The sequence below is a fragment of the Lampetra planeri genome, chromosome 33 (genome assembly GCF_965212315.1).
Source record: "Lampetra planeri chromosome 33, kcLamPlan1.2.h2, whole genome shotgun sequence".
Taxonomy (NCBI): domain Eukaryota; kingdom Metazoa; phylum Chordata; class Hyperoartia; order Petromyzontiformes; family Petromyzontidae; genus Lampetra; species Lampetra planeri.
Window position 1 is genome coordinate 8,161,753 of NC_136139.1, and position 18,894 is coordinate 8,180,646.

At 43.2% G+C, this 18,894-nt stretch overlaps 1 protein-coding gene across 2 annotated transcripts in view; it reads right to left on the minus strand.

The window, feature by feature from the left end:
* LOC144729737 (estrogen receptor beta-like) overlaps positions 1 to 18,894 on the minus strand; it is a 124,603-nt gene that overhangs the window by 13,679 nt on the left and 92,030 nt on the right. For both annotated transcript variants that reach the window (XM_078610197.1, XM_078610196.1), the window contains one exon: positions 4,949 to 5,384. In XM_078610197.1, coding sequence (XP_078466323.1) covers positions 4,949 to 5,384 — 436 coding nt within the window. The remainder of the gene's footprint in view (positions 1 to 4,948; positions 5,385 to 18,894) is intronic.

An 18,894-nucleotide genomic window follows, 5' to 3' on the forward strand; every position in this document is an offset into this window, starting at 1 on the left:
ATTTGTCGATTACCTCCGCAAAGAGTTAAAAATGAAAAACAAAATATATTTTCTCTTTTTGGGCTACCCTGTACCATAGTAACACGGTTCATATTTTTTTTCAAGTAACTTTGTGTTCCAGCATAAATACACAAAGAGTACAGATGGCTGACATTTCATTAACCTCGACAATTTCCCTGTCTGCACTTGTGTAGCTTCACTCAATTCCCACTCAAAATCATTGGCTATTACCCAGCTTGTATAATGCGTTATTAGTTTGGGAAAGTGCTTTGAATATGTTTTGTAATAAAAGTGTTCATACTATCCCCCCCCCCCCCCTTAACGTTATCTGTTATGAAGGAATAATAGGTCTTAAATAAATAAACATACCAACATACAGCCCTTTGTTAATCCACTGTGATAGGCATTGATGATAGGTACCGTTTCACCGTATTTCACCAGGCCGATCTAGTGCAGGTTGGTGAATGGGGGGGGAGGGGATGGCCAAAGATCACTTCAGATGTCGTTTTAGTTATGGCCTGAAATTTAACTCGTGTCAGAGTTATTACTCCACTACTGACGTTAGCCGTGGCCGGGGAATTGAACTCAAGCCGACAGATCATATCACAGCGCCTAACCCCCGGCGCTGCCGCTCCGCGTCACCGAGAGCTCCACATCGCGTATTCATTTCAGGAGTGGGGAGGATGCATTATTTATTTATTTGCACACAGTTGCCGAGCACTGGACCCCAAGGCCCAATATGTCAAGCGGCCAGCAGCAAACAGCACTACCCCACGTTTGCAATTAGTGTTCACACGTTGTTGTTTTTTAACTCAGCAAGGTTATTTTAAGAAATACTGCAAGTTTAGAACTCGCTCCACCCACCATCGCAATGATCATCAGTTATTATTAACACCGCGCCTCGCAATGCAATTGCCCAGAGCAGCCCTGCCGATGACAAATCAAGGGTGCCTCGTTCAAGGGGTTGCACTGCGCACATTCCAAGAAAAATCCCCATCATCATCATTTCTTTGCCGACACCGTGGCTCAATCCCCGTAATTAATGCAACTGCCCCTACTCTATATTTATGACGGGAGGGCGCCATGTAATTGAGCTTGTCACTGTTGATCCGATCAGCGGACTTTACAAAGTGAAAACACCTCATTGTGAGCACCCCTTCCACTGCCAAGCATGTTAGGGTCGATGTGCTTTAGATCCTGGCACAGCCGAGAAGCAGGAGCTCCGGTTCATTTTGACAAATGGACGGCGGCTGCTGTTTTGCTGCCCACCTTTGCCAAGCTGCTAAAAGTGGACCCCGTTCTCACTGCGAGAGTCACTCTGGATGCAGATGTACAAACACGACGCAATCTTTGCAGCAGTTTTTCTGCGTTACTTTGTTATCATTTACCATGCTCATTCAGTCTCGTGGTGCAACAATCCATCTAGCTCCTGCATATGAGCTGGTCTCATGGCTCTATCTCCGCGGTGGACGTGCAATCTGGCATGTTCTCGCCTTCATCGTTTAGTCCCGACCATTTAGTGAGATGTCCTGCCCCAATGGCACTCCCATTTTCATAGACCAAATGACAAAAATACTTCCTTTTAATGACCCAAAGTTATGAAACTGTGTTTGGATATTTTGATTGAAACTACAAGCTGACCCATTTTTTTACAGTTTGCATTACATTATAATAATTTCGTATCACACACATTTGTTTACATAAATAATACCGATTCACGTCAATAATAAACAAAGATTGAAGGGCTGTTAATGGTATTTTTCGGGAACACAGAGAATACATCGAACAGACGTGTGCTGGCATACGCCCACACAGTTGCATAGCAAAAATCTCCGTAAATAACAATACATACTCTCTGGTTCTTTCGGTAAAGTCACGTAAATAGAAAAAATAATAATAGAACACACAATACATACGCATGCATTCTGACCAATACTACAGAATTGCTGCTGACTGTTCCCAGCTGCACACAAAAACACACACACGTACTAAATCCCAATTGAGTGCAAGCGTGTGCCTCTGTAGTAAACAGCGGTGTGTGGTCTGCACACTCCTACAAGTGCGCACGTACAATACACACACACTCAAGAATTGCAGCAGGAAGAGTGCCCCCAAGATGGGTATTTGCACTTCAGCTTTGTGCAAACACAAGGGATGCTCGTAAGCAAGTGACACGACGGGAGAGTCATTTGTCATCTCCCATTGCTGAAAATGCCACATTTGGGGGGGGATGGCAATGAGATTGTTCTAAGGGGAATAAACAGCCCTGCATAATGGGAACGCAGACACCAGTTAAAGAGCCGCGGGGAAACTGTTGGAAAGTTTCGTCGCCCGCCAGCGGAATTGCAACGAGAAAAAACACATTAACTGCGCAGCGCACAATGGCTGTGATATCATCACACCTTGGGGATCGTAAAGCCTCGGAAGCTCACACTTTTATTTCCAAAAGTAACACGTTTCGTACACGTTGACACAGCAGTACTCATCAGTTGATGGCTGAACTTCATAAGCAAAGCATTTTTCGTAGATGAACCTAACCTGAAGCCATAATTTAACTTTTTTTTCCTACTTCATTTTTTTTCCTACATCATTACCATGATCCGCTATGATCTAGGCACCGCTTCATGAAGGCCTACCCAACACACGATCTATCGAGCTCATGCACACGAGCTGATCTCAAGGCTCCATCTTCGCGGTGGACGTCCTCTCGGGCGCACCCACCCCCCACATGGTGGCTAAGGAGATCTCATCTCCCTCACCTGGTATGCAGAAGGTAGTGGGTTTGATCCCGACCCTGACGCCTGCTCTATATTTGCATGTTCTCCCCCTGGTCGTGTGGATTTTTCTCTAGGTCCTCCGGTTTTTCCCTTCAAATTTAGAATCAATGTGCATTTGTAGCATTTGAATGCTGTACATTTCCACATGATAATCCATTTCAATTGAGCTTACATTTGTGGCCAGGTCAATGCTGAAAAAGAGCCATATAGCTCATTGGGCCGTTACCTGGTAAAAAAAAAATGTGTTTAGTTTTCAGTTTCAAGAATAGTTTAGTTGTATAGTTTAGCTTTGGCTGCCACTCTGTCGTTAGACTCGACCACTGGCCAATATCCCATCTAGCAACGTGTATTGCGCAAGTGCACTTTTCTAAAGAGCCAATTTGATGCATCTAACTTGTATGTGCGTATATATGTATAAGACAAATGCAAAGATCCCCTGTATAGCCTGTACCAGGCTGTTGGGGCAAGTCCTGTTAGCAAGCACCTATGAAGACTGGAATGGCATACGAGGGGGTGGGTGGCCAGCATCACGCTCAACCACCTTTGTCTCCCCAGTAGCAATGTTTACACATCGCACTAGGTACTAATTTCAAGCTGAGTCGACCTAGGGGAGGCCCAGGACCGGTTCATGTAATTGTCACTGGTGTTGGCTGTCAGCGGGAATCGAACTCGGAACGGCAGGTTCGTAGCGCATCGCGCTAAACGCTACACTCCTGCTTCCCACTATATGTATATGCACACACATGTATACAACCTAGCCTAGCCTAGGCTTAGCTGCTCCATGTATCTCAGTCATGCATTACAAGGGTAAGGCCCAGGGCTGGCCTCCACTAAATCATTGAGGCCCCACAGATCATAGGATCTTGCCTCGAGCTCCATGCCAGAATCGGGGCCAAAGTGAGCCACTTCTGAGCACTGAAATAAATTCGATATCACAACAGCGTAAAAGTGTACGATTACTTTTAGAGAATTAGAGAATATGCTAATTACATTCATTATAATAGAACGGCACAAAATGGCCTGCCCTTGCTACGAGTGTCACTTGTACCAAATTAGCCGCTCAAACAAGCGACTGCAAAACACAATTTGCATTCATAAATTGTTCAAATGCTACTGCATCTCCGGAAGCCGTACACAAAGTGGGGCATGTGCTTCACGGGGACAATAGTTGCAGTATTTTATATTTAGTAAAAGTACGGCGTGATTGAGATCACATTATAGAGTGGGGAACAGTCAGTCATCGGCATTTTTGTTTCTGGACACTTTACATTAGCAAGCGCCCCAGCTGCAAAAGTAAACTGTTGGCGTGTGTTGCTTGCACCTCGGCCAGGGATATCAACATCCAACTGGGGTTTTTCACCATTAAAAAAATTTGCATTTAGGTCATCCATCAAGTCGAAGAACCTTCGGGACCAAAGTTTTCCAGAAAAAAATAATAAAACAGGCCGAGAACTGGACTGGTTTCTGCTTACCCAAGATTCATCAGCATGGTGTGACCTTTTAAAAAAATGCTGGTTGGTTGCCTGGTGTTATAGGCAAAAGCAATTCGTTAAAATATGCGCGGTCATTTAGCACTGTAAATTGTGCAGACCTTTGTCAATCCACCGCTGGACGTAATCATGGTGGTTTTTTGGGGGGTCGTGAAGATTATTTGGCAATACTTCGCCTTGCTGGTCAGTGTGGGTTAGTGAAGGTGGTAAGCACAGACACGGGAGCAGAGCAATACAGTACAACAATGAATTCCATTGCATTGCTTTCTGCTGCCCAACTCACAGAGAAGTACAGAAAAAATATGGATAAAATGACGACTTGCTATTTTGGCAGATGGTGGGCAAGGACCTTCCAACAAGTAGTAAACAAACACACAGACGATCGTCTGTTGCATCACCACAGCTAAAACTCAAAGAACAGCTATGATCAAGGGCCATTGCCTGAAACTCGGCTTATGATATTATTACAAACTTTTAAATAATTTATTTCCTCTTTAGTACAGTGTTACTGGTGAACGCGCTTAGTATCTGTAATGTGACGTGTTGTGAGCTTTGTCATTTGCACTTCGAGCACCACTGCCAAACGCAGCATCGCGACGTTTGCCATTAAATTTCGATCGCGAGATCAGATCATATCAGATTGAATCGGATCGGACGAGTATTGGTGGCTGCATAATTTACCCGATGAAGCGGATGTGCGAGAGCAGCAGTAGGAGGCAGACGAGGCGACGGGGCCGCTCCATCACGGGGATGTCCGACTGAGCCATGTGCCATGCCAGCGCATCCGTCACGCCGTCCAGGATGCGCCGCACCTTCTCGCTGCTGCTGCCGGAACCCTGCTCGATTCTCCGGCCCGCCAGTGAATAGACAGCCTGGCCTGGCGACATTTGGGGCAGCGCCGATGCCACGTCGGCGATAGACACGGAGCAAGGGTCGGCGGGGTGAGGGGTCGTGATGGCGGTGGCTGTGGCTTGTGCTGAAACCGAAGGGGATGTGGCGTCGGTGGTGGCTGTAGCGGCAGCAACAGCAGCAGGGCCCATTCCGGACAGCATCGGGATGGGTTGTGAAATTGACGTGGGTGGCGGTGCTGATGGTGGGGGCAGCACCGGAAACAGGCCTGCCACACGCAGAAACGAAAGTCACTCAGCAGAAATTTATGAGCCGCTTCCCCTAGATCAAAAGAACAGGACATTCTTGGATTGAATGCTCACTTGGAGTTTAGCTGCAAAAATATGAAGTAGCATGTATGTATGTATGCAACTTCATATTTGGCTAACCGTGTTAATCAGAGGTGCGGGGGAAGGACAAACTAAACACAAAAAGCAGTTCTAAAGAAATTCGTTTTCAATTTTGAATGATAGGCAATTTGATTTAAACGGTTTATCAATTGAAGAGTTGTCATGATTATCATCAGTCATAATCAATGCACTGCTGAATGAAGGCCTTTCCAAGTGGTCACTATCCCTCACAATTCTTGCGATGTTATTATCCAGCATGCACCTCCACACAAGCTGATTTAAAAATTCTCGCTCCCGGATGGACATCCTCTCAGATGCAATCAATTCCTTGGCTACCAGTCCATCATTATTTTTGACAAGAGAATTAGAATAATCGCACAGCCAAGTCATGAGGGCTCAACAACGACTTTGCTGGAACACGTGGAGGAGAGACTTGAGTTCAGAATACATAATTACACAATCAATGTTTCTCATTATTCTTTTATAAGAGAAACAAATTAAAATACAATGTGTTTTTACAGACTCTTTCTTTTTGCGACTGAACTGCGTGGCAGGAGCATCTGAGTTAATACGATTAAGAATATCAAGGAAATTACATGCAAGCTCCACCCCCTCCCCCCGTTATCACATTCACGTGGTAGGTAGCCGTGGATTAATTTTCATTGTAATTTTCATGAATATGGCCAAAGGCTCATCATGTGGTAATGTATTTTTATTTACATTCTACCTACACAAGCTTTCCCTAAATAATCTAATTATGATTCAAAATATTGGTCGTGAAATCCTACATCAAATGTATGGTCAATAGTAATGAATCAAAACTGTAAAAACATTTACTCTAGACTAAAAATACCTGTGAAATCTCACAGTTTACATCCATGCACCAGGACTTAGGGGAGGTCCTGGACAATTTCTGATATCATGCAGCACTGTGGCGATGAATTGAACTGGGGTTGCTGGGTTAGCAATGCAGTGTCAACAACACCGCCACCACATACAAATCACAGCATTTGCACCAAACTAGATTAACTTTGAGGCCACATGAAGTGTTGAAGGTTTGCTGCTGGCAAGAGGTCACGGGACAGACTCAGGTGTTATGGGTTAACTGATTGAGATGACTGGCAGAGGTACCACATGTGATCCCCACTGTACCAAAATTGCACACATACAAATACACGACCACACATATATTCACACATACACACAGACATCTTACGATTTTGTGAACATAGAGATATCAGAGGACGTTCATCGTGGAGATGGAAGGATTATATAAACTCTGGTTCAGCAGCTAGGATTGTTGCTTCGTGAAATCATGCGGGGATGGCGACGACTTGGGGAGGCCTTCATCCAGCAGCGGATGGATCATGGCTACTGATGACATACTGTATCAGACATGAAAATTAATTACTCATATCCCTGCTATTCTGCATTCTTTACATATATTTGACAGTGGTATTCACCACGTTGCTTATGACCAAATCACCCAGAATCTGCCCGATCTCGGACGCCAAGCAGGTTTGAGCCTGGATAATTGCCGAGCGGCTACGCTGTAGGCAGCTGAGATACGTTCAGCAAAGGTAATGTTTGTATTGTACTTCTATGCTCCCACACACAAGCTCCACAACTTCACCAACCTGCACTGGCGAGTGTGGTGTCGAACGCTCAAATTACCCCCACAATCTGCACAGATGAGGTGGCCCTCATCTAGCAGTGGAATTGCAAAGACACGTACTCATCACATCAATAACACCACCATGCTGCTCTGTTTAGGAAAGGGTATTTTATAACTCTAAAACATTCATGTGAAAAATATTGTGAAGCATGACACCAAAGAACAATTATCCATTCGAGGAAGCTAAGTTAATGCATTTAATTATCGGTTTAAGTACACAAACAAGTCACTTGCCTAAGTTGACTACACTACGCGACTGCATAATATTGCTGCTTTGTTATAAATGTGAACAAATTTCTGTTACTAATAACCTCCATTTACTATATTCAACGAACGCTAAATAAATAGCATTATTGAATAAAAAAACTAATGCAAGGTAGTTTAATTACCAAGAACTACAAACAGAAAGTGGAAGTCAAATGGAGATCACCAATATTTTTTTTGACCACGACAAATATTCCTAGTCGACAAAAATATCATAGTATATTGCAAATTAGTTTCGAGCGCGCACATTTCGTGTAGACAATAAAAACCAAGCACCCAATAAAATAGATGCAGATTTTTATTTATTTGTGCACTTACACTTGTTAATGGCCTTCAAATTTCAGCCCATTATTTGGCAAATTTTGGCGCAAACACCACAATGAGCAAATGCATACAAGTGTAACAACAATTGATGTGTAATTAGCGGCGGCAGCTGAAATTTGTTAAAACATAAAAAACAAGCAATGATACTTGCTAATGAGGTGGGAAAAAAACTGGCTGTTTATCTGGCGACTTGCCCCTGATTTTGTGAAGAGCCCTTATATTTAGAATCCTGTCTGGAATCACCAAGCAATACGAGACACATATCTCCTTCGAAGCTCCAAAAATACTGGGCTCACAATTGACAGCTACACCACTCCTCAGTAGTGTCGGGCCTCTCTGGTGAAAGAAAGCTTGATGTTCTTCCAGCGTGGTCATGCTGCCTGTTCAAAACTCAAGACAAGCCACAGTGGTGCGATTGTAGTCATGCAACCCAAATTATGGACCACATCGTAAACAACTGCAGTCAGTGCTTCTTCAACAGAGAAAGAGAAAACCTACATGAAATCTCTCCTGAAGCCCTCTCACTGGTATATATCTCCTGAACACATTGCTGCAAAGTGCAAGAATACCATATGGGCAATATTAGTCTAATACCAATGTTGGCTATAGGCAACATAAGTCTATAGAACACATGGTAAACAACTGTAGTCTGCAAAACAACGCGAACATTCCCCTAAAGCCCTCTCGGTGTGGCTGGCAGACCTCTAAATTGGCATTTATCTCCTGAACATATCGGCCGCCATATGCAAGGATAGAAAGCACCACATGCACAGGGCTCCTTAACAAACAGCCACATTGCTCTGAGTAACAGAGGACGAGGTGCGATGCTATTATTTGTTTGTTTTTTATCCGTGAAACGAGTTTGGTATAAAGAATGCCGTTGTTACTGGGCAAATGGGAGCATGTACGTGACAAAATTCCCTCGCTCTCTTATCACCGTCACTAAAACCCTGATGCGGTGAAGGTAAGCAACAAGGTTTATGTAACCCAACGAGTAAGATCACTTTCAGCAGCGCAATTGGAAAGTGTAGTGCCATAGAAATGTGTAATACAAATCGAAATTTAATACAAATGTTTTTAATAATTGGAATTTCATCATTGGCATGATATCAATGTGCAACGTTAATGTAACATGGGCAATATAGCACAGCTGAATTCATTTTTCTCCGTTCGAAAATAGGCAAACGTAATTTAGCAAACAGTGGTGTAATATAATGTAATTGTTCAATGTCTGCGTTGGATTTGGAATTGAAATAGCCGAGTACCAAGGACAATTGCTAAATCCCTTTGGCAATCAATGACGCAGATGACAGAGAAAAAAAGTAGGTTGAGCATCAGTAAAACACGTCTACACTCGACGTCAGAATACAAAGGTGTATTTGGACCCTGTTGCCATCCTACGTGGAAGCAGGCAACACTTCTGGACCCATCTACCCGCTAAAGCAATAATGAAAAATCGTGCATCCGCACAGAGATTACGTAACGCTTTTTCCAACACGAGGAGCGGCACGGAAAGCTATGGAGTGGCCCGTGAAGGCCAAACCGAACAGCGTGTTTGCAACTCGTCCTTTATGCTCTGGCTTTGTGTTGTCAAGCTTTGGGCAACTCTGATGAATTTGGCCGCCTTTCATGAGGGTAAGTTGCTCGTCGCAGTACGACTTTATACAAAAGATAAATTTGTAACGGATCACCTTTGCAAGAGTTATCATGCCTCCACACCCATCCCGACAAACAGGCCAATGGAACCTGCTGAGTAAACGCTTTTAAGCCAAGTTGGAAAGCATTAAAAACAGTCTTGCCTCATGCACGTTATTAATCATTTGGTGTGAACGTCTACAAAGGGAAACCTCGTTTGCCATACAGCGTTAGATAAAACTTGGCAATTTTACAATACTGATGGCACCCTACGGAAGAATACTCTTAAAGCACCTATATAATGAGATCACTTTGGTGGAAAAGCAATACTATTACAGGGCAAGATATTGTCTCCTGTGCCGGAGGAGATTAAGGAGGGATATGTTCCAGGGAACACAATACAGATGGCTGAAATCAAGAAAACTGTGGGATGAGGATGTGTGCGGATCTCCAACACAATGAACAAGTCGCATCTTTCAACCACAACTGAGCGTTTCATTTCATTGCACACTTAAGCTTTGTATCAGAAAAGATAATGGCACATGCAGCATGCAAAAATAAAAATGTAAAGGGTCACAGGGGGAAAAAACGTCGGTTACCCGCTCAAAGAAACGTGTGGAAGTGCGCATCTGAGATAGTGATATAATTCCATATTCCTATAGTGGGGATAAGTCATGACAACTACTGATGGCTTTCCACAAAGTGGTACTTGACCTACTGGCGCAGAAGGAATGAAAGGCCGAGTCCTACTTTGTTATTAATCGGTGAAAGATGAAAAGCTGATGGAAAGAGAAATCCGCTCACTGCCACTACCGTGGCCGTAATGGATGCTGCTGCTGCTGTGGTGTAGTGGTTAGTGCGCAACTGGACTTGCAATCCAGAGGTCGTCAGTTCGACCATGCTGACACGGCAGTTAAAACAATGGTGGCAATGCTCTGGTGTCCGCCTCCCCCGACCACCCAGCGGTATAAATGTGTGCGCCCCAGCTGGTCAATTAGCAGGTTTCATGCGGTGGGGTAAAGGGTGGATACTCGTACTTATTCCAAGATGTCTGGCCAATATGTAAGAGTAGGCCAAATACCCACTACAGGAGCTCTCTATAGTTGAGGCCCTACCACGAGCATTTGCGTATGACTTTGCCGGGCTCCAACCTGTGCCTTTCACCAACTGGTGATCCACGTACTGTCTTCTACGTTAATTAGAGATCTCACAGTGGGGATGCTACTCTTGGATTCGGTAAAAAAAACTAGCATGTGTCGAAATGTTCTTTGTAAGCTTGTTTCTTTGAAATAAAAAAGTCTATTTCGCTCAGTTCCTAGAATTTGAATACTTATGATAAATATATTGGCATCAACCGGGAACAAATGGAACCGTGTTACACAGTGCAGTGTTATAATTTAGATGTGTTGGTCAAGTCTTATACAACACGTCTGCTTTTATCCCTTGGTCAAACCTCTAGGCCACGTATTATGTAATCAAGCTTTTCTGTGTGCTCATTTGCTCTCTTGCTGGTCAACATGACTCAAAGTTTGAGGAACATGAATTTAGCCTCGAGCACAGCACATGCCTTATAGTTAGCTTGTTTTAACTGCAAGGACTTTGTTTATTGTGTTTTTAAACTTGAGTGCCACACAGTACAGTGCTGTATCTGGACAAGCTTCACTGTATAGATGATAATAAATGCTTTCTGTTGTCCCACATTGTATCCCGATTCTACTATTCAGCATCTTGTCGTGAGACCAAGTCTCCATTTGGATCCCTCGCAGAGCAGTGCCGGCCTCTTTGTGTTCGAGAATGGCCCACGGAAGCAGATATCACAGCGCTCCTCTGAAATCCTTTCCAGTGTTGCTGTGTAAGCACGTCTAAATAAGTATAATTAATTATTCTCATTGTGTCGTCTAGGCAGTATGTTATTTATCAATTATAAGACCTACTTGCATCTCAAAAGTTCACAGATCGCACCAGCAGTACACAAATTGAGAATTGAGTGATATAATCCATGGGCAAAAAAATTCACACAAGACACCCAACGTTGCATCTAATCTAAGTTATTTAATAATGTCAAAATGTCAATCAGTTTTTCAGATTAACATCCGGTACAAAACTCGCTAAACGATTCCAGAATTTAAAGACAAATTCCCAGTGACCTCTATTTCATACAGTTGGGGACAGCATTTTACACCAACCCTGCTACAGACAGTAAGTCATGTATGTATGGAAATTCCTCGAAAAACGTGGTAGATGTGTTCCTGAAAAGTGCCGCATTTCGCGAAGAATAACTGTACGTAGTCACATTTTCACTATAAAATCAAACTACTACTTCAACTACTATTTCTATTTTACCAGGTAAGGCCCACTGAGCTACATAGCTCTTTTTCAGAAGCGACCTGGCCACAAATTATAGCTGAATAAAGTGGCTCATCAAGCAGCCAAATAATCTAAACGCATGTTTCTGAATGTGGAGGGAAAAACCAGAGGACCCGGAGAAAATCCATGTGAGCACAAGGAGAATATGCAAACTCAAAATATACAGGCGTCAGGATCAGGATGAAACCCACGACCTCCTCTATACTAGGTAAGGTAGTTAACATTTCGCCACAATGGTGCCCCAAATCAGCCTGCAGTGATCCCAAGGTGAGGCAAAGAACTGAGATGAGGGTTTGACGCGTACTGTATCATTCCCCGTACTGTATCATACTGCTTAGCCTCGCAGCTCAAGTAGACCGTTGTTGAAAGCTCAGGAACTGTATTATAACGGTGCGCCTTCCGCTTTGTGCGAAAAGTATTCCCTCACAGAAGAACCACGTTATAGCGAAAACACGAAAAGCGAGGGCTTACTCTACACATTGCACGACAGTTAAACGAATGCGTTACATTCCTCAGAGCTGGAATTTGAGCCACATCACGTGCAAAACAAAAGTTAATGTGATGTTTTTTTGTTGTTGTCGTTTCAAACAATTGTGACCAGGCTGAGGCCACTCACTCGCTAGACTTGAGGATCCGATTTAATCACGTGCGGTGGCTGAACCCCAGCTTTAAACCCAGGTCTCTCAATGGTGCCGTCTCAGCACCCAGAACCCTCCGAGCCACCCGGCCTATGAGCCACTCGGCATCTGAGCCACTGAGCCTCTGAGCCACCCTGCCTCCGAGCCCCTGGGCCTCCGAGCCCCCTTTATACTTTTCACTCATATCGTGTTTTTGTAATGTTTGTTGTTGTGACGTTCTGACCTGCCCTGACTGGACATCTGTGAAAAAAAGTTTTATAGCTCATCAGATTCCTCCAGTCTCAATAAAGATTCTGATTCTCAAGTCCAGGCGCGAGCCCTGACTTTTAGTCCCTCTGCCTATGATCAAACAGGCTGCCTCTCTCTACAAAATAATTATGCCCTCTGTTTCTGTACCGTCTCTTTATATGTGGGTTACAAAACAGCGCTAAGTAAATCCACGTTGAGTTTTATTGCATTTTGTCAATGTAAAACACACATTTATTGTGGCAAATGTTACCACCGTTGTCATGCCAATTGTATTTTTTTAATAAGCTGCCATTAAACTAAACACTGTATTATTATGCATAGGTCACCGAGTATGCTTTTGTAATTGAGGGATAAGGTTATGCTTGAATTACGTTTTATCCAGATGCAGGGGGGGAAAAACGGATGAACAATGATCAAACAAATGGTGCATTTATTCCTTGGGAGATGCAATTTATTTACACGGGAATAAAACCACAAGTGCATTTCTCCACATTTTTTACAATTCTGTGTTGTTATAAAAACCATACCAACTCAATATAGCCTCCGCAAAATGTTCAGCGCTTGCAACTGCTCGCTCATGCCACTGCTTGTGGCAGGGCCTCCACAGGTGGGAACTCTAAGAGGTTACGTGGCCTAACTGCAGAATCAGAAAATCCGATGAGCTATGAAGCTCTTTTTCTACACATGTCCAGTAAGGGTCAGGAAGTCACACCAAACAATAAAAAAAACACAACAAACAATAAAGAAAAACGATAGGGCTGCAAAGTATAGGAAAAATAATTAAATAACGACAAATACATGAATAAAATAGATCAAGTATATACGTTCCAATGGCATGAGTACACCTTCGATTCCTTCCCCCGCACCTCCGCTTAGTGGGGTTGGCTCTGTATGGTGTGACAGTAACAAAAAAAAAGGCAGCAAAAACGGTTGGCTACGTACGGCGCGAAAGAAGTGCAACATAAATACAGACCACACAAAGACAACACACAGTGCCTCAATAAAATTGGAGGCGATAATATCCCACACTTAACCCCACCCCATGCGACCTGCCGATCGACCAACCCGATTAGTACTACTGGGAGAATAGAGGCAGGGGAGGGGGGTAGTTTTAGAAACTCGCTCATTTGTTTTAACTGCCGCGCGGGAAGATCGACCTGAGCCAGTGCCCACTGGATTGCAAGTCCAGTGTGGTAACCATCACACCACGGTAGCATCAAAGTACTCACATTTATGCGATCCACAAATCACCTTCTAGAGATTGCTATGGATTTACCGCAATTGCACACGTGTTGCAACAGTGGCATTTCGTGATAATTGTCTTTTTTTAGATTTTTTATTAAACGACACAACGATGTTGATGCCCCCAGCTGCTGCGCGTCTCTCTTGAATGCCATCAAAGATACTCGGGAATATTATCAGAGGACCAAGAGCCAACTTCAGAATGAAAGGGGAAAACTACATTTAATAAAATCCACAGAATAAATGTAGCCTAGAGCAAAGATGATGCACACATAGATGTCACAGTGGCTGGGAGGCTTTCCAGACTTGAACCCCAGATCTTTCTGCTCAAGTTCTTTACCAGAACATCCTAAGGGAATGCAGCCTGAGCCCATCCTTAACGTCCCTTCAGCACTCAATGAGCCACATCTCACTTCATCATTTCATAAAAAGGGTTCCTTTACGCCATAAATCGCTGTGCAAATGCCATTGTAGGTCCTGCATCATCCCATAGGGCACTCGGATCGCTCGTCATATCGGCCCCACAGCTCGCTGCATCGGCAAACGTGGAGCGTGTCTTGCTCCACGGCAGACGAACGCGATTTGTTTTGATGGCCGAGTAATTAAAACGATTGCAAGACTCGACCACAAGAATACAATACTCGTCTATTTTTTTAACATCAACATCCAGCGACTTACGTAGCTTTAACAACCCATGGGCTATGACATTTGAGCTTTTAGAAATATACATATAAGTCGATTTCCTGGAACAGAAAATCAGACCAAGGCTGAGGCTCAAATGCCACACTTGGATGAATTAGTTTGGATGGGAAGCCATCCAGATTGTAAGCTTTGGAAAAAACACGCGTGTGTGGGTTTCTATGGGCACGGCAATCATGAAAAAGTGGCTTCAACCCTGACGTATTAAATCAGATGCATTTGTTTCTTTTACACTGATGGCAAAGAGAAAAGTAAAAGGAAAATGTTCTCCCCACTTAAGCGATTACCAGTATTTTCAGGAGTTTGCGACTTCATGGGGCAAGCAGATTTAAAAAAACAATCTCCTAACACTTTGATTATTTTCCGCGCCCAAAACTCTTGAAAATAAATATCGGATGCCATATTTCAAGGTCACCAATACGAATTAATGGCATTGGATGGAGGTGTCCCAGAAAAAAATTAACATTAATATTGTCATCGACTGTGAGCGCCTTGCCCACTCGTTCTATTAAATAAGAAACTAGCAGGATAACAACACTTTGACATTTGCAATTTGCAGGGTTCACATGGTAGTGATGCCAGCAATGGCGGAGCCAGGATTTTCAGGTCGGGGGGGGCAAAAAATGATAAGAGTTGTTAGTAAGTAAGGACTTGTCCCTTGCGTTTTATTCGACGCGTGTTCGGCGATGGCGCAGCCATCGATCGAGGATCGAATTCGAACCGCGTTGTGTGATCGGCATCGCGCTCGCTGAAGGTGCGCCTTCAGGGAAGTCGTGTACTGTATACGCAACTGCGCACATTTCTGTGAGTCTCTTATAACTGCTTTGCCGTTACTTATTGCCAATTATGGACTCAGACCATTGTCCTATCATCTCATAGAGTCCCTGGCACGTACTAATATGCTACACAGTGGCAGTGGGAGTCGCAAAATGCCGATTTATTACTAATAAACCCCAATGATCCGATCGAAATTAGGGATTTCGATCGGATCAGTGGATGCCAGCTATTGACCAGCCCAAACTTTCTCAAATAGCATCTTCACACCATAAGGAACACATTATTTCTTAGCGTGTTAAAATTGGTTGTAAAATAACAGGGATCAAGCCACTGGCTTTATGTCAAGCGACGATAATAGCTGCTATGTAGGGCGTAGGGAAAAAAAACTCAATAATTTGAGACGTAAAAAGATTGTAAACCTTTCATCCCATAGCCAGGCCTCCCACAAGTTTTATTTAACATTGTTGATTATCTGCATGCACATCTGTTCATCTGTATGCCAGTGTATCATGCAAAAGGATAAACTGACTTTCTTGAAACCTTAAAAGCAAAATAACTAGTGGGAAAGAGGAGAGTTGGAGTCTGGTGACAACCATATTCTTAGGTTTTTTCGGTAAAGTCACGTAGGTAAAAAATTAAAATTAATAAAAGTAAAATAAAAATCACGACGTTTCGGAGGCAACACAAGCTTCCGTCTTCAGGTGGAATCCGTCACAGCTATCGTGCTGTTCCACCTGAAGACGGAAGCTTGTGTTGCCTCCGAAACGTCGTGATTTTCATTTGATTTTTTATTTTACTTTTATTAATTTAAATTTTTTACCTATGTGACTTTACCGAAAAAACCTAAGAATATGAATCCTTGCAGTCACGAAAGCTTCAAATCTAGAATTCTGGTGACAACCGGCCGTAAAACTATAAAGCCAAAACATGGAGAGTCCTTGCAAACCAATGACCCTCAGTGCCCCGCAGCCCTTAAGTGGGCAGAGGGTGTGAAAAATCTCGGGACCCAATGACTCTGCTGCTGCAGGGAGTGCAGACCCGGGCGGTGGTAGTTACGTTGTCTGCACATATCAAGATGGAAAAACAAAATGGAAGGAGTATAAGGTTGTTCGGGAGGAAGATAAGGTTGGCCATAATAAATTGGAAAATTTACGGGAAAAGGTCAGGAATTATTGGACTGCTTGAGAAGGAGGAAAGTCGATTGCATCCATCCAGGAAACAAAATGGAAAGGGAGCAGAGCGAAAGATATTGTCTATGGTTAAAATGGTTATATCATGGAACCACAGCAAAGGGAAATGGGGTTGGAGTTGTGCTGAGTGAGGAGATGAAGATAAAGGTGGTGGAAGTCAGAAGTGTAAATGACAGACTAATAATAGTCAGACTAGTACTGGACAGTGGGGTTGTAAATGTGATGTGTGCATATGCCCTGCAGATGGGCTGCAGTGGGTAAGAGAAAGATGCATTTCGGGAGAGCTTAGACCAGGAGTTTCAAATCTTACTGGTAGATGAAGCAGTGGTGATGGGCGCAGACTTAAATGTAAGAGTGGGAAGAGGAAAGGACGGCTATGAAAGGAACCATGGAGGATACGGATATGGCAGTAGGAATGGGGGAGGAGGGGCCATTCTTCGAATGGCCCAGGCAAATGATCTTGCAGTGGTGAATACCTACTTCCCGAAGCAGGAGGGACATTTGATGACCTACCAGAGTGGAGAAGTGAAGAGCCAGATAAATTTAACAAAGAAGGACGGTGAAAAAATAAGTGAGAGGAAGACTCAAGGTGGTAGAAAACACAGAGAAGATGAGAGAGAAAAGGCTGGTGTGGTTTGGTTATGTGGACAGACAACACGAAAATTACGTGCGCCAGAAGGTGCAAGTGTTGCAAGTGGAAGGAAAGAGATCAAGAGAAAGGCAGAAGAAGTGTGGTGCGATCGGACATGGTGGCCCGAGGAGCGGAAAGAAAGATGGCGTAGGACAGGGCAGCGTGGACAAGGTTGGCAAGGACAGTGGGCCCCACAGGAGTGGGACAAACGCTTGGAAGAGGAAGGAGAGTGGGAAAGATTTAGAAAATTTGCATGCTGTATAACCGTTGAGACGAAAACTCGAGGATTAGAAAAAAACTCACTGTGCATTGCTACAACAACGTCAAGCCACACAAACATTTGGCGCACATTGAACCAGGTGCGACAAAACTTGAAACGTGTAGAAAAGGAACAAAAATGCACGTTAAAATATTTCATTTTTATCCCAAATGCAAGCGGTAAACCTATCAAGTTCTTCAAGTCTCCACAAACGTTTGTACATTATAGCTCAAGCTCAATCTCCATATCTCAATATATCCGAGATAAATTATTTATAAATCTCTTTACCCATCGCTTTCGTAAAGGAATGGCAAACATGGTATAAAACACTAATTTGAACAGAACCATTTTAAATAATATGTAATATGTTAAACTACTTTATATCGGGTAGGTTAATTTGACACTACACAGGAACATAATGTCCTCTTCTCTACCGAGGTGTTGTAGGATAGTTATAGTCGGCAAAGAAGGTTGCCAGGTTGATTTTTCACACTTCACTGCTGCTATTTTTTTTTCTGCTGTAAAAAATCCAAAAGTGGTACAAGACACTTGCGTTTTTTTTTCCTCCACCTCCAACCGTTTAAGGTTTTGATAGCAAAATAAAACAACGGCAGTAAAATACTAAATCGTGAAAATGAATGCGGATGTTATTTTTGGCAGCACCCCATTTTGTGGGTACTGTATATATTTGGGGGTCCTTTTTGTTTTGCTTATGCGGATGGTTATTTTTTTTATCGCGTCATGTTAAAAATCTACTCTGGACAAGCGTACCATACTGTAAGTGTGGGCAGAGTGCCACACACCACACACCCTTCGAGGCTAGAATGTCGAAGATGCTGACGCAAGTCCGAGTGCGATTTTGCCATTATAAAGAAAAGATCCATTTCTGACGATCTTTGTTCGAGGGCTTGGAGGGGGGCTGCCATAAATAAATGCCAAAAAGCTGTCCACGTTATGTATGGTGAACTTCTTTTGCACCGTACGTGGCCAACAGTGCTGATCGGAGGTGTGGGAAGATGTTAACGCGAGACAGAAAAAATAATTGCATTTAATCAAATGACAAACATGCCGCCCTTGACAAATAAACATGGCAATTAAGGAGGGAATTAAAGCCAGTGACAATATAGTTATTTGTTTAATGTGCAACCGTACGTAATTTATTTGAAATTTAGTTTGATATTCAAAGCTATAAATGCACCGAATAAATAATTAAAGTTATTCACGTGATATCACAGATGCAGTTATTTGCTCAATACATGTGTTGTCTCCAAGAGCTACTTACCAGGTTATACATAATTAAATTAACTTTATTAAAAAAAAATACTCGACACATGGTGCCAGGGATGCATGGGCTTGAACTTGTGCAAAGATTGATTATGACCATTTGAGCTGAACATAAAAGATCGTATGTTTACAGTTGACATATATTTAACTGCCTA